Source organism: Papio anubis, chromosome 8, assembly GCF_008728515.1.
Source record: "Papio anubis isolate 15944 chromosome 8, Panubis1.0, whole genome shotgun sequence".
NCBI lineage: Eukaryota > Metazoa > Chordata > Mammalia > Primates > Cercopithecidae > Papio > Papio anubis.
Window position 1 is genome coordinate 99,333,030 of NC_044983.1, and position 17,424 is coordinate 99,350,453.

The 17,424-nt window shown below is 34.4% G+C and overlaps 1 protein-coding gene across 44 annotated transcripts in view; it reads left to right on the plus strand.

The window, feature by feature from the left end:
- Positions 1–17,424, plus strand: part of RIMS2 (regulating synaptic membrane exocytosis 2) — a 507,129-nt gene that overhangs the window by 198,365 nt on the left and 291,340 nt on the right. For all 44 annotated transcript variants that reach the window (XM_031650105.1, XM_031650110.1, XM_031650083.1 and 41 more), the window contains one exon: positions 9,518–9,586. In XM_031650105.1, coding sequence (XP_031505965.1) covers positions 9,518–9,586 — 69 coding nt within the window. The remainder of the gene's footprint in view (positions 1–9,517; positions 9,587–17,424) is intronic.

Here is a 17,424-nt window from a genome sequence, read left to right on the forward strand (position 1 = left end):
GTTCAACCATTGTGGAAGACAGTGTGGCAATTCCTCAAGGATCTAGAACTAGAAATACCACTTGACCCAGCCATCCCATTACTGGGGATATACCCAAAGGATTATGAATCATTCTAATGTAAGGACACATGCACACATCTGTTTACTCTGGCATTGTTCACAATAGCAGACTTGGACCCAACCCAAATGCCCATCAATGATAGACTGGATAAAGAAAATGTGGCACATATACACCATGGAATACTATGCAGCCAAAAAAAGGATGAGTGCATGTCCTTTTCAGGGACATGGATGGCGTTGGAAACCATCATTCTCAGTAAACTAATGCAGGAACAGAAAATGAAATACTGCATATTCTCACTCATAATTGGGAGTTGAACATTGAGAACACAGGGACACAGGGAGGGGAACATCACACAGCAGGACCTGTTGGGGGATTAGCGGGTAGGAGAGGGATAGCATTAGGAGAAATACCTAATATAGTTGATGGGTTGATGGGTTGATGGGTGCCGCAAACCACCATGGCACATGTATACCTATGTAACAAACATGCATGTTCTGCACATGTACCCCAGAACTTAAAGTATAATAATAAAAAAAGAAGACATGCATGTGGCCAACAAGCATATAAAATAAGCTCAATATCACTAATCATTAGGGCAATGCAGATCAAAACTACAATGAGGTACCATTGCACACCAGACAAAATGGCTATCATTAAAAAGTCAAAAAATAACAGATGCTGGCAAGGTTGTGGAGAAAAGGGAACACTTACACATTGTTGGTGGGAGTGTAAATTAGTTCAACCATTGTGGAAAGCAATATGGTGATTCCTCATAGAGCTAAATGTAGAACTACCATTTGACCCAGCAATCCCATTACTGGGTATATTCCCAGATGAATATACATCATTGTACCATAATGACACATGCATGTGAATGTTCTTTATAGCACTATTCACAATAGCAAAGACATGGAATTAACCTAAATGCCCATCAATGACCAATTGGATTAAAAAAATGTAGTACATATACACCATAGAATATTATGAAGCCATAAAAAAGAACAACATCATGTCTTTAGCAGGAACATGGATGGAACTGTACACCATTATACTTAGCAAACTAATGCAGGAACAGAAGACCAAATACCACATGTTCTTACTTGGAAGTGGGAGCTAAATAAAGATAACTCATGAACACAAAGAAGGGAACAACAGACACTGGGGTCTACTTGAGGGTGGAGGGTGGGAGGATAGAAAGGAACAGAAAAGATAACTGTTGGACACTGTGCTTAGTACCTGGGTGATGAAATACTCTGTAAAACAAACTCTTGGGACACGAGTTCACCTATATAACAAACCTTCACATGTACCTTCCAACCTAAAATAAAAGTTTAAAAAAGAATAAATGAGCTTAAAAAAATGCTATTCATAAAGAAAAGACGATAGAAGAACTTGATCTTTTTCTTGAACCATATACAAAAAAATGGACTCTAGATGAATTAAAGACTGAAATATAATTTAAGCCTCAGTGAGGAAGCCAAAGCATTTAGTGCTGAAGTAATACCAAATTAAGATATTTATTTTAAAGATTAAACTTTACAAAGTGGTGGGAGAAACTTCGAATTCTTTTAGGAAGGTTTGTAAGACAATGGTTGAGGAATCTGAGAAAAGTCACTTGCCAAAGACCCCAAAGAGGATCTAGTGAAAAAGTCTGTTGCCTCTTCATTTAGTAGTGGTTCTGGAAGTCTCTGTGGGACAAAAGGATAGACTGGTTAGGAAAAACACATCCAAAAAGGAAAATCAAGGAAAACTGGAATCCATGTAGACAAACTGGAGCCTGTGTTTATCTCTCATCCCTTCTCACCCTGATTTTGTGGGCCATCTACAGAAGCAACTGCAACTGATGTCCTTTGTTATGAATCTCCAGATGTGCTTAGCTCAGGTCTGGGAGAAGATTCAAAGAGAGTATTTATCAGGATCAGACAAGCATCTAAAATCCTAGACTTCAGTTTTATCACACCCACTCCAGTCTGGGCAACAGAGCGAGACTCTGTCTCAAAACAAAACAAAACAAAACAAAACCAGAAAGAAGTGAAAGGAGAAATTGCAAAATTGCAATTATATTGACAATCTCTCAAAAATGCACACACAGACAAATGTATATGGATTATTTTTTCTTTTTTATATCGTAATAGGAACATGTTATTACTATTTTGTATACTCTGCTTTCTGTCTGCTTTTAATCTCTGTTGTTTTAATGGTTACTTTTGAAATATTAACATGCATACCTAAAAAAGGTTTGTTTGTTTGTTTGTTTGTTTTTTAGAGATGGAGTCTCACTCTGTCACCCAGGCTGTAGTGCAGTGGTGCAATCTTGGCTTACTGCAACCTCCGCCTCCTGCCTCAGCCTCCCTAGTAGCTGGGACTACAGGTGCACACCTCCATGCCTGGCTGATATTTATTTATTTTTTCTTTTTTTTTTTTTTTTGTATTTTAGTAGAGACGGAGTTTCACCATGTTGTCCAGGCGGGTCTCGAATGCTTAAGCTCAGGCAATCTGCCCGCCTCGGCTTCCCAAAGTGCTAGAATTATAGGTGTGAGCCAGCGTATATCTCTACCTTTTTTTCCAAACCATATAAAATTTTGCAATTTGGTAAACACCCTCTTCCCTATCATCTAACATATTACTAACAGAAGTTTACCTCAGCCTCCAGATTATCATTATAATTGTCATTTTATTCATTCAGGTTTTTTTAGCTTTACCAAAATTTTTACCTTTTTTCTTTTTTTCAATCACCCCTTCATTTTGGGGTAAGTTTATTTTTGAAGTACTTTTTACAGTCATTCCTTCACTGAAGAATTGGGAAAGGCTTTGTTTTTCTGAATATTATTTTTTATTTTTTATTCTTATTTTTATTTTTTTCGGTTGCGGGACTGAGTTTTGCTCTTGTTGCCCAGGCTGGAGTGCCATTTTGCAATGTTGGCTCTCAGCAACCTCCGCTTCCCAGGTTCAAGTGATTCTTGTGCCTCAGCCTCCTGAGTAGCTGGGATTACAGGCTCGCGCCACCATGCCTGGCTAATTTTTGTATTTTTAGTAGAGACAGGGTTTCACCATGTTGGCCAGGCTGGTCTCCACCTCCTGACCTCAGGTGATACGCCTGCCTCAGCCTCCCAAAGTACCGGGATTATAGGCGTGAGCCACTGCGCTTGGCCTCCTGGGTTCTTTTGTTTTGTTTTGTTTCGTTTTGTTTTACTAATAGAAAGTTTAGCTATATATAACATCTAGAATGACTTTTATTTTCTCTCAGTGTCCTGATAATGTTATTTTAATATATCTGACTTTTGATTTGGCAGAAAAGAATCTCCATTTATTTATGTCTTCTTTAACTTGTTAGCAGTTGTTTGGGTTGAATTGTGATCCCCCAAAAAGATATGTTGAAACCTTAACCCTCAATACCTCAGGGTGTGAACTTATTTGTAAATAGCATCTTTACAGGAGTAACTGAGGTAAAACAAGGTCATTAGGGTGGGCCCTAAACCAATATGACTGGTGTCCTTAGAAAAATAGGAAATGTGGACCCAGAGACAGACAATGCACAGAGGGAAGACAATATGAAGATATACAAGGAGAAGATGTCCATGCGACTAGAGTGATAAGTCTACAAACAAAAGAACAGCAAGGTTTCTTGGCAAATACCAGAAGCAAAGAGAGACAAGAAAGGATTCTGTCCAGAGCCATCAAAGTGCATGGCCCTGCTGAGACCTTGATTTTGAACTTCTATCCCCCAGAGATATGAGACAACAGATTTCTGATGTTTTAAGCACCCAGTTTTTAATATCTCGTTATAACAACCATAGGAAACTAGTATAGCAGTGTTTTGTGGTTTGGACATTTTATATTAAATTTATTTCTAAATAGTTCATGATTTTGGAAATTCTTGTAAATGACACGGTTTGGGAATTAATATTCTGTTTGTATATTCCTATTCTGTAAGAAATATTCATTTTTATATTGACTATGTATCCTGCAATCTTGCTAAATTTTCTTACTAGTCTTAATAAGTTTTGTATAGTTTCCTTAAGACTTTATATTGACATGATCATATTCTTTCTTACTTTCTAATCTGTATACCTTTTCTTTCTTTCTTTTTTTTTTTTTGAGACGGAGTCTCGCTCTGTTGCCTGGGCTGGAGGGCAGTGGCCGGATCTCAGCTCACTGTAAGCTCCGCCTCCCGGGTTTAGGCCATTCTCCTGCCTCAGCCTCCCGAGTAGCTGGGATACAGGCGCCCGCCACCTCGACCGGCTAGTTTTTTGTATTTTTTAGTAGAGACGGGGTTTCACCGTGTTCGCCAGGATGGTCTCGATCTCCTGACCTTGTGATCCACCCATCTTGGCCTCCCAAAGTGCTGGGATTACAGGCTTGAGCCACCGCGCCCGGCCTATACCTTTTGTTTCTTTTCCTGGCTGTATTGCTCTTTTTAGGACTTGCAATATAATGTTGAGTAGAAGGACCATCCTTGGAGTGAACATCCTTTACATGTTCTTTATCTTAGGGGGAACATTCAGTATTTCATAATTAAGTGTGATGTCAGCTGTAGGTTTTTTTGTAGATACCCTTTATCAGTTTATGAACATTCTTTTTTTACTAGTTTGCTGAGACATTTTATCACGATTGGGGGTAATAATTTTTCAAATTATTTTTCTAAATCTATTGAAATATTTTTCAACTTGCATGAATTACATGGAATAACTGCAATATACAAAAGTAACACTAGAGAGAAAAATTAAATTTACCACCACTTATGGAGATTCCAATATAATTTGCTTTCCATCATTGACAGGTCAAGCAAACAAAAATTTAGGAAAGTTACAAAAGAATCAGGCAGCACAATTAACAAGTTTAATCTCGTGGTCAAATAAAGAATTCTGCACTTAATTAATGAATTCACATTCCTCTGTTACAACCATGAAATATGTGAGTTATAAATATACTATTTTATAATTCCTTTTGACAAATTTTAAAAATTAACGTAATATTCTCTAATACTGTGTTATCACATCAATTGTAAAAAGAAAGATAAATTGTACTCGTGCTTTTGAAAATTTAAAAAAGTAGAAACTTATATTGTAATCAGCATTTTTTTCAAGCTCTAGCATCTCTGAAATCATGAGTAGTCACTCAGTTGATAGTGTCTTGGATTTAAGAAATATGGTAAATATCTTATAGTCCTAAGAAGAAAATATCTAGAATAGAACGTTAATCAATATACTACATATAAATATTTGAGTAATATAGGGAAGTGCTAACAGGGGAATGTTCATGTTAGTAAACATTAAAAGGTAGAAAATTATAAAGTACTCATCCAATGTAAGAGTTTAGGGAAAAAAATAGTGAAACAAATTTAAAGCAGAAGGATAGAAATCATAAAAGTAGGAACAAAAATTAATAGTATGTGAAACAAATTTCTAATTGATAGGATAATGGAGCCCAAAAGTTCATCCCTTGAAATTAATAGCAAGATAAACCTTTAGTGAAATTTATTGATAGAATAAAAAGAAGTTACAGGATGCAAAGGAAACATAATTGATATATCAGAAAATAAATTGATAACAAAATAAAATTGTGATCATTACAGCAAACACTTTGAAAACTTAGAGTGAGTAAATAAAAATGCAAAAATTGCTTTCAATCCCAGTGCTTTGGTAGGCTGAGGCAGGATGACTGCTTGAGGCCAGGAATTTGAGACCAGTCTGGGCAATATAGCAAGAGCCCCGTCTCTGCAAAGAAAGTTAAAAATTAGCCAGGCATGGTGGTGTGCAACTGTAGTCCTAGCTACTCAGAAAGCTGAGACTGGAGGGTTGGTTCAGCCTCGGAGTTTGAGTTTACAGTGAGCTATGATTGTGCCATTATACCCCAACCTGGGTGACACATCAAGACCTTGTCTCTAAAAGAATAATTAAGAAGTAAAAGTCTAAAATCCGTAAGAAATATCACTGAACTTAAATTCAGGAATGAAAGAATCATTTATCATATCAATATATATGTAATATACATTTACATGTAATTTTCCAAATAAGTATATTAAATTATAGAATCTACACGATTAATTCAATAGATGCAGAAAACACATTTAATAAACATTACATCTCACTCTGCAAACCTCTGCAAACTAACAATATAGAGACCTTCCCCAATGTGATAAAGTGTAACTTTAGCAAATACCATTTCTAAGGGAAAAATATTAGAAAACTTATATTTTAAATCACAATTTTAAAAAGATTGTAAAATTTTTCTAGTTTTTTTTTTCCAGCATTGTAGTTATCAGCATAGCAAGGCAGGAAAAAAAAAGAAAAACACATAACGATTGGGGATGATGATTGTCTACATAGAAAAATTCAAATTAAACCAGAATCACTTTAATAGAAGTAAGAAGAGAGAGAAAAAGACTTTAACAAGGTGATTGGTTAACATTCACAATGAAATTGCATTTCTGTGTCTGAGCAATTAATTTAGAAAACATAGTTCTTAACTGTATAGCTAATAGCAATTGAAATTATAAGATAGAAAGGATATATCCAACAAATGTGGATAATTTGAGTAGCCAAAATTAAAAGTTTTATAGAAAGGCCAAACTTAGATGGAGAAAATGCCATGTACCTGACTACTAAAACAATGCTGTAAAATATGGCACTTCTTTCTGAATTAATTTATTGATTCAGTGAAATTCAAAATCAAAATCCCAATAGGATGTTTTTGTTCAAGATGATAACTTGAATCTAAAATTTATATGAAAGAGTAAAGGGGCATGATCCAAGATGAAAATAATAAGGTGGATGTATTTGCTTCAATATGTAACATTGTAGTAACAAACACAATGAGTTATTGATTTGTGGATAGACAACCTGTACAAGGGGCAAAAAATTAGAATACAGATCATCCTATAGGGACTTTGATTTGAATTGCATTACATTCTTGCAGATAGAATACATTTATTGATGACAGAGGTGACATCACAGATTATTTGGGAAAGGTGGAAATATTAAATAAACAATACTGAGATATGGGTTAGCCATATGGAAAAAGTGAAATTGCATTTATATCTCATACTATACACCAACTCAGTTCAAGACAGATGAGGATGTAAATGCAAAAAGCAAAATTTTTAAATTTTCAGAAGAAAATATGGGAGACTCTCTCTTTGCTTATAAAGCAAGAATTATATATAGGACACAAAAAACACTAATTTTGGCCAGCTGCAGTGACTCACACCTGTAATTCCAGCACTGTGGGAGGCCAAGGCAGGTGGATCACTTGAGGTCAGGAGTTTGAGACCAGCCCGACTACCATGGTGAAACCCCGTTTCTACTAAAAATACAAAATTAGCCAGGCGTAGTGCTGGGTGTCTGTAATCCCAGCTACTCGTGAGGCTGAGGCCAGAGAATCACTTGAACTCCACAGGCAGAGGTTGCCGTGAGCCAAGATAATGCCATTGCACTCCAGCCTGGGCAACAACAGCAAAACTCCATCTCAAAAAAAAAAAAAAAAAAAAAAAAACCCACTAATTTTAAAAGAAAATACTGAACTTAATAACCTGTTTTCGTCAGAATGTCAGAAGATGAGACAATTAGAGAGAACTGAATTGGAATATGTTTAACTTATATAGGGTTAAGATCAAACAGATAAAATCTCAATCTAGAAAGGAATCAATACAATTTTGAAGGAGGCAGCATTTACAAACCAAATATGCCACTTCACCCATGTACCCACACATGGTACAGCTTACAAAGGCTGATAAAATAAACATCATTTGTTGTTGTCATGTTTTATCTGATTTTTTACAAATACCGAAAACTTGTAATCTTTCTGTTCTGGAGTGCACCTGACATAGTAAACTAATCATTACCCTATCCTTGCCCATTTACAGACAAGCTGGGTAGCAGTTCTCCTTAAGTTCTCCTCAATAGCCCATTCATGTGATACCCCTTCTGTCCCAAGTCTTTTTCGAATGTATGTCTGAATTCTCTAAATGCTTTTGTGCCCAGTCTGTTGCGATGTTGTCAGGTAATTCTAGTTTAATATCTATTGGGGCTATAAAAGCTTCAGATTTGATCATATCTAAAGCTTTATGAACATAAGCATTTGGAATGAAAATAATAGAAAGAGTTCATTCAGTAGGGCCATATGATAAAAAAGATAGGTGTCTTCTTCCTCACCATTATGAGGAGAAAATGAGGACTTCAGTTTCTGGCAATAGAGACTTTCCCTGCTGGCAAAGCACAGGTAATAAAATAAACAAATGAAAAAAATTTATCGGGTGCCTTCAAGAGTAGGTTGTAAATACTTGAGGGTAATTCTGGGACATTTTAATGATCTCTGCCTTAGACACCTCATGCAATGTGAGTTCTCAGTGTTTTATAAACCATACATGAAAGCACTTATTTTCTGATAAAACCGATTTCCATGTAAAAAATAATGTATACTGTAAGAAAATAGACAATATCTTTTTGAAATAGCAACACTGTCTTCATTCATTAAATGTTTTCTGATACCAAGGAAGGGAAAAATGCTTTAATAAAGAATTCTGTTGTGTAGGGTGTGTCTGTTCCTGAAACACATGGAGGTGAAAAAAATTTAAAAACAAATAACCACATGTTTGTTTTTATATGCAATAATTTCATATTTAAGCGTGTAGTCAATCTGCTTTAGCCCTCAAAGCTCTGGTTGATTTAGTTTGATGCTATTTTTGCCATAGTAAGATTCACATTTAAAAATTTTGCTATAGATTTGTTTTGTGAGGAAAAACACAAACATGGTGCTCTTGAATTGTAATCACTATGAGTGCCTTTCCTAGTTTTTTTCATGGAAAACATACCAAAATTCACAATTTTTATGTATTAGTATTGTGGATGACTTTTTTCTTATTGTCTTTTCAAAGCAATAGAGAAATAGCTAAACTACATAGTTTTTTTTAAAAGGATATTTAAGATGTCTTAAGTGAGTTTGCTTTCTGAATTATACTTTCTCTGCATGAGCATGAAAAATCAGGAATTGACCATAGTCAATGTATTGGTCATGCATATTAGAAAAAGACGCATTAATGCATTGGAATATAACACACTGTGTTTTGAAATTTATCTGATCTTAAGTGTCTTTATCCATAAGCATCTAAAATTAACTTATCTATTTTCTAATAGATTTTATCAGTGTTGGATAACTTACACATATTATTTAGTATTTAATGTTATTTTAAGCTTTAAATCATTTAGGAACTTTATCTTATATATTTCCAGAATAATAATTATATAAATTGTTAACTCCTCATTACCCATATCCTCACATCATGAAATGTATATGAAAATAAATGACAATAAGCTCATAATGACTTTTTTCTGTACATATTTTTTATTATTAACTGATTCATTCAGAATATTTTCATTTGTGTTTCAGGTGTTTGGGGAATTTTCTTCCTTAAATAATCACAATTTTTAATTATTGCTGTTGTTTACTTCATAGGGTCAAAGAGAATAAGTGATAGTGAAGTCTCTGACTATGACTGTGATGATGGAATTGGTGTAGTATCAGGTAAGAATTTTAGAATTATTTTATAGTATTAAAGCTGGAGGCTGGGCGTGGTGGCTCAAGCCTGTAATCCCAGCACTTTGGGAGGCCAAGACGGGCGGATCACGAGGTCAGGAGATCGAGACCATCCTGGCTAACAGGGTGAAACCCCGTCTCTACTAAAAAAAATACAAAAGACTAGCCAGGTGAGGTGGCGGGCACCTGTAGTCCCAGCTACTCGGAAGGCTGAGGCAGGAGAATGGCGTGAACCCGGGAGGCGGAGCTTGCAGTGAGCTGAGATCCAGCCACTGCACTCCAGCCTGGGCGACAGAGCGAGACTCCGTCTCAAAAAAAAAAAACTGGAGTACAATTCATCATCATTTACCATAAAAGTAAATAAGTAAAAGAGAAATAAACAACTTGCCTCCTCACCCTCCAAAACAGCCTATGGCAACCTATGACAACTTAAACCCCTGAGAAATCCCAATTGCTGGAACACCTGTACCAATTAGACTGAATAGTCTTGAAAGATGCCAGATAAGTAGATCTCAATAAATTTTATATTTTAAGACAATAATAAGGATTTTACAATAAATTGGAAGAGTTCTTGCATAATTCAGACTTTTTTATACTGCACTAATATGGTGGAAAAAAGATGAAATCTTTTTTATGTAACCACCATATCTAAATATGTCAAATATTTAAATCAGAGTTTTTGAAACTTTAAAATTGTTTTTTTATTAAGTATCACGTACAGCTACATTTTGAAATTATAGTATTGTAGTTTAACATATTTGCCTCATTTTAAAGTTAGAAATTTATCCAATGATTTACTATTTTAGGTAAGTATATATCTTTTCTGCAAGTTCTGATGACAATGTTTACATGTAATATGCTTATTGTAAAAAGAAAAGTATTCTATTCCTTTTGAGGTTAAATAACCTAATAGATTTCATAATTATGACTAATTTTACTCTAAAGAAAATATATGTAAGACATGCCACAGTTGCATTAGTGATTGATAATTTTTTTTGCCTATTTTTGTTGAGTCAGTTAGCATGCCTTTATCAGTGTACCACTTTTTAAAAACTCAATGACTATTTTTTCCCTTTCTTTGTACTAAGGGTGAACAGTATAAGACTACAAAAATTCTTTTCATGTATTATGGTTTAGAAGAGTTAAAACTCATAAAGTAGTTTTGAGAAATATTTCTCGTGATCACTTTCTTGGAGATCATTAAATTTTTTTCCTATTTGTATTCTATTCCTTTGTTATTTGACTATTCCATTTCTTATCTTTTGTAAATATCTAGTCCATCAGGTTTTCTTCATCCAAATGATTTCCATTCAGATCGTTCATCTTGATGCCGTTTTTGGATGTTTCTATCCTTTTATTTTCTGTTTTCAAGATAACAGAAATATTTCTTTATTTAATATGATCATTTTAAGTTTTTCCTTTCTATAAAAGGAGTTGTATCTTTTGAAAAAATTGTTTATTTTTCATTTATTTGTGTTAATAGTTTCTGGAATAATTTTTTGGTACTACAGAATTGTGTTTAGAAACCCTCCCTAACTCAAAGTGCTTACTCTGGATTCATTAAGTCTCTCAATATGAAAAACATTCTTTCCTGTCTTGACATTATTGTTACTATTATTTTTCCAGTCAGAAACTGTCTGGTGAATCATTTAATGAGCCTGAAAAGACTGCCCTGAAATATCCTATATTTTGCTATTTTGAAATCCAATGTGATTTTGAGAAATAGATTTTTCATGATATACTACACTTTATTTTTTATTGATTGATTGATTGATTTTTCAGACAGGTCTCACTCTGTTGCCCAGGTTGGAGTGCAGTAGGGCAATCACAGCTCACTGCATCCTCAATTTCCCCAGGCTTATTTGACCCTCTCACCTCAGCCTTACCAGTAGCTGGGACTACAGGTGCACACTACCTAGTTTGTGTACTAACTAGGGTTACTAACTAGGGTACCTTACCTATTGTGTGTACTAACTACTACTAACTAGTCCCTTACTTTTTTCTAAGCCCAGCTAAATTTTGGATATACTACACTTTAACAATACCTTTAGTACTCAAAAATTAGTATGATGGTATAGTAGTTTCTGAAATTATGGTATATGTAGTTTTTTTTTCATAACCCATCACTTTAGTAAATGCTGTAGAAATTACATTTACGTAAGACTTATGATAACCAAGACTTAAACATATATTCGTTCTGTTAAATATTTTTCTTACATTTCTTCTTTATGGCCTTTTCATTTTACAGCTCCAATATTGAAACTAGTTTTAATAGAGAATAAATGCTTTAATCAATAGCTTATCAAATAATGTAAGGGCCACCAGATAAAATAAATAATATATTTTCTGGGTAAAGCAACTCAGATGTGAAATGCAGTATATACATGTACAAAATGCACACGCCCACCTCTCTTAATAATATTTAAACACATAGTATGAGTCAATAAACCAGCAAAATCTATTGATAGTTTGTTGCTTATATGCAGAGATTTCTTTCCAATTGCACATTGAATAAGGTCAGAGTATCAATTACAATCATTCATGATAAACCTGAGCTATCAAAACTGTTCTTAAGTAGGAACTGTTTCAACTAACTTATTCGGTTTTTCTAAGCTTGCAAGGCAGATGTCTCAAATACTAACTATGTCAGAAGTAATATTTTCCATGTGCTTTTTTAAAGTTTAGGGCAGCATTAGGTTTATAGCAAAATTGAGAGGAAAGTATACAGATTTCCCATATGTCTTCCTACCCGAATACATTCATACCCTCTCCCATTATCAACCTCCTCCACCAAACTGGTATGTTTGTTACAACTGATGAACCTACTTGTACACATCATAATCACCCATGATCCATAGTTTACACTGGGGCTCACTCTTGGTGTCAAACATTCATTGAGTTTGGACAAATGGATAATGACATGTATCCATCATTATGTTATCATGCAGAATATTTTCACTGCCTTAAAAATTCATCTTTCCCTTTCTCCTAACCCCTGGCAATTATTGATCTTCTTACTGTCTCCATAGTTTTGCCTTTTCCAGAATGTCACATAGTTGGAATCATACAGTTTGTAGCCTTTTAGACAGGCATCTTTCACTTAGTAATATGCTTTGTCTTTTCATGGTTTGATAGCTCATTTGTTTTTAGTGCTGAATAATATTCCATTGTCTGGATATACCACAGTTTGTTCATTGATTCGTCTACTGAAGGCCATCTTGGTTGCTTCCAATTTTTGGCAATTATAAATAAAGCTGCTATAAACATCTGTGTGCAGGTTTTTGTGTGGACATAACTTTTCAACTCCTTTTCGCAAATGCCAACCAGCACAATTGCTGGATCGTATGGTAAGAGTATAGTTTTGTAAGAAACTTCCATAACATCTGTACCATTTTGCTTTCCCACCAGCAGTGAATAAGAGTTCCTGTTGTTCCACATCTTGCCAGCATTTGGTGTTGTCAGCGTTCTGACCATTCCAGTGGGTGTATAGTGGTATCTCATTGTTTTTGTTTGCATTTCCCTGATGACATATGAGGTTAAACATCTTTTCATATGCTTATTTGCCATCTATTTAATTTCTTCAGTGAGGTGTCTGTTCAGGTCTTTGGCTCATTTTTTTTTAATTGGGTTGTTTTCTTGTTGTTGAGTTTTAAGAGTTCTCTGTATATTTTGGACAACAGTCCTTTATAAAATGTGTCTTTTACAAATATTTTCTCTCTTCTGTAAAGCAGGAATTCTCTTGACATTGTCTTTTGCAGAGTAGTTTTAATTTCAGTGAAATTCAGGTTATTAATCATTTCTTTCATCAATCATGCCTACACTATTATATCTAAAAATTTATCACAATACCCAAGGTTATTTATGTTTTCTCCTATGTTACCTTCTAGGAGTTTTATTATTTTGCATTTTATATTTACATATATGATGCATTTTGAGTTAAATTTTTGAAGAGTGTAATGTCTATGTCTAGGTTCCCTTTTTTGCATGTTGACATCTAATTGTTCCAGCACCATTTGTTGAAAAGACCATCATTGCTCCATTGTATTGCCTTTGCTTTTATGTTGCCAGAGATCAGTTCAATATATTTATATCAGCTTATTTCTAGGCTGTCTATATGTTCCATTGATTTATTTGTCTATTCGTTGACCAATCAGTACCACAGTGACTTGATTACTGTAATTTCATTGTAAGTATTGAAAAATCAGTGTCAATTCTCCAACTTTGTTCTTCTCCTTCAATACTGTGTTGAATCTTCTGTCTTTTGCTTCTCCATATGAACTCTGGAATCTGGTTATTAGACTCCACAAACTGATATGCTGAGATTTTGACTGAGATTGCTTTGAATCTGTAGGTCAAGTTGGGAAGATTGGACATCTTGACAATATTGAGTATTTCTTTATATGGAATATCTATTTATTTAGTTCTTTTTTATTTCATTCATCAGAGTTTTGTTATTTTTCTCATGTAGATCTCATATATATTTTGTCAGATTATACCTAAGTATTTCATTGTTGGGGACTGCTAATGTAAATGGTGTTGCATTTTTAATTTCACTTGTTCATTGCTCATATATAGGAAAGTTATTGACTTTGGAATATTAACCTTATATCCTACAACATTTCTATAATCACTTATTAGTTCCTGGAGGTTTTTGTCTATTTGTTTCAATTCTTTTGTGTTTTTACATCAACAATCATGGCATCACAAAAAGAGTTTTATTTCTTTCTCCCTAATCTGTATGCATATATTTTCTTTTCTTCCTTATTGAATTATCAAAGTACTTCCAGTACAGTGTTGAATACAAGTGGTGAGAGTGGACATACTTACCTTGTTTCTGATCTCAGTGGGAAAGTTTTGAGTTTTTTTTTTTTTTACTGGTAAATATGATGTTAGCTGTAGGGTTTTTTTGTAGATATTCTACATCCACTTGAAGAAAATCCCCCATATTCCTAGTGTACTGGGAGTTTTTAGTAAATTCAGGATGTTAGATTTTGTCAAATTGTCTCTTCCCCATCTGTTGATTTAGTCATGTGATTTTTTTTAATAGCCTGTTGATGTGGTGGATTACATTAATTGATTTTTGAATGTGGAACCAGCTTTGGGTTTCCAAGATTAATCCCACTTATTGTGTATAATTCTTTTTATACATTGTTGGATTCAGTGTGCTAACATTATAATTGGTAATTTTTGCATTGATGTTCATGAGAGATATGTTCTTTTCTTTTAATGTCTTTGTCTAGTTTTGATATTGAGATAATACTGGCCTTATAAAATGAGTTAGAGAGTAGTCTCTCTGGTTCTGTTCTCTGAAAGAGATTGGAAAAAAATGGAATAATTTCTTTCTTAAATGTTTGGTAGAATTCACCAGTGAACCCATCTGGACTTTGTTGCTTTCCATTTTAGAAGGATATTAATTATTGATTCATTTTATTTAATAGATGTAGGTCTGTTCAGGTTGTCTATTTTTGTTTGAGTTTGACATAACTGTGTCTTTCAAGGAATTGGTCTAGTTTCATCTACATTATCGAATTTGTGGGCATAGAGTTTTCATAATATTCCTTTATTATCCTTTTAATGTCCATGGGATCTGTAGTGATGTCCCCTTTTTCATTTCTGATATTAGTAATTTTTATATCCTCTTTCTCTTAATTAGCATGGCTAGAGGCTAATTTATTCTATTAATCTTTTCAAAGAACCAGATTTTGGTTTTGTTGATTTTCTCTATTGATTTTCTGTTTTCAATTTTATTGACCCTAATTCTACTCTTTATTTTCTAACTGCTTACTTTGCATTTAATTTGCTCCTCTTTTTCTATATACCTGAGATAGAAATTTAGATTATTGATTTTAGGTATTCCCTTTTTTCTAATATACATATACATTCAGTACTATAAATTTTCTTCTAAGTACTGCTTTCACTGCATCCCACAAATTTTGATAAATTGTTTTCATTTTTATTTATTTAAAGATATTTTTAAATTTCTCTTGAGATTTCTTTCTTGACCCATGTGTTATTTAGAAGTATATTATTTAATATGCACATACTTGGGGATTTTGCAGTTATCTTTCTGTTACTGCTTTCTAATTTATTGTCATTGTGGACTCAGAGCAGCATTGTATGTTTTAAAAATTAATTTGCTAAGGTGTGTTTTATGACCCAGAATATGCTCTATTTTAGTGAATGTTCCAGGTGAACTTGAGAAGAATGTATATGCTGCTAATTTTTGATGAAGTAGTCCATAAATGTTGATTATATCCAGTTGATTGTGTTTTGAGTTCACTTATCTTCTTGCTGATTTTCTGCCTGCTTGATCTGTTTTTTGTTTGTTTGTTTGTTTGTTTTGAGATAGAGTTTCACTCTTGTTGTCCAGGCTGGAGTGCAACAGTGCGATCTCAGCTCACTGCAACCTCCGCCTCCCAGGTTCAAGTGATTCTCCTGCCTCAGCCTCCCAAGTAGCTGGGATTACAGGCATGCGCCACCACGCCTGGCTAATTTTTTTTTGTATTTTTAGTAGACATAGGATTTCTCCATTTTGGTCAGGCGGATCTCGAACTCCTGACCTGACGTAATCCACCAGCCTCGGCCTCCCACAGTGCTGGGATTACAGGCATGAGCCACCATGTCCGGCCTGTTTGTTTTGCTTTTTGAGACAGGGTCTGGCTCTATCACCCAGACTGGAATGCAGTGGTGCAATCTTGGCTTACTGCAACCTCTGCATATCAGGCTCAAGCGGATCTGTTCATTTCTGACAGAGGGGTGTGGTAATCTCCAACTATAATGGTGGATTCTTCTATTTCTCTATGTACTTCTATCAGTTTTTGCCTGCCATATTTTGATACTCTTCTTGTTAGAGGTATACACATTACAAATTGTTATGTCTTCTTGAAGAATTGGCTCCTTTATCTTTATGGAATGTCCTTCTTTATCCCTGATAACGTTTTTGCTGTCATGTCAGCTTTGTCTAAAATTAGTGTACCTACTTCTGCTTTCTTCCTACTTTTTTTTTTTTTTTTTTTTTTTTTTTTTTTTAAACAGAGTCTGGCTCTGGCTCTGTCACTTAGGCCCCAGGCTGGAATGCAGTGGCACAATCTCAGCACACGGCAGCACACCTCCTGGGTTCAAGCAATTCTCCCATCTCAGCCTCCTGAGTAGCTGAGACTACAGACATGTGCCACCACATCTGGCTAATTTTTGTATTTTTAGTAGAGACAAGGTTTCACCGTGTTGGCCAGGCTGGTCTCAAACTCCTGACCCTAGGTGATCTGCCCACCTCAGCCTCCCAAAGTGCTGGGATTATCATGCCCTGCCTACTCCTGACTTCTTTTGATTAGTATTACCATAGTACTTTTTTTTTCCATTCATTTAATTTATATGATTGTTTTCATTTAAAGTGGGTTTCTTATATAGTTGAGACTCTTTTTTTAATTGACTCTGACAGTCTCTTTTAGTTAGTGCATTTAAGTGAGTGACATTTAAAATGATTATTGATATAGTTGGATTAATATCTACTGTTTTTGTTAACCTTTTTCTTTGTTTATTTTTGTCTTCTATTCTTTTTCAGTGTTTTTGTTGTTTTTTTTTTAATTGAGGATTTCATATGATTCTGTTGTCTTTCCTTCCTTGGCATATCAGTTATACTTCTTTTCCTTACCTTTTTTTGGGTAGGCATTCTAGAGTTTGTAGTATCCATTTACAATTAATACAAGTCTGCTTTCAAATAATTCTTCATAGGTAGTGTTAGTATCATATACTTAGAAAATCCCAATTTCTTCCTCCCACTTCTTGTATCATTGCTGTCATTCATTTGACTTAAATTTAAGCATACA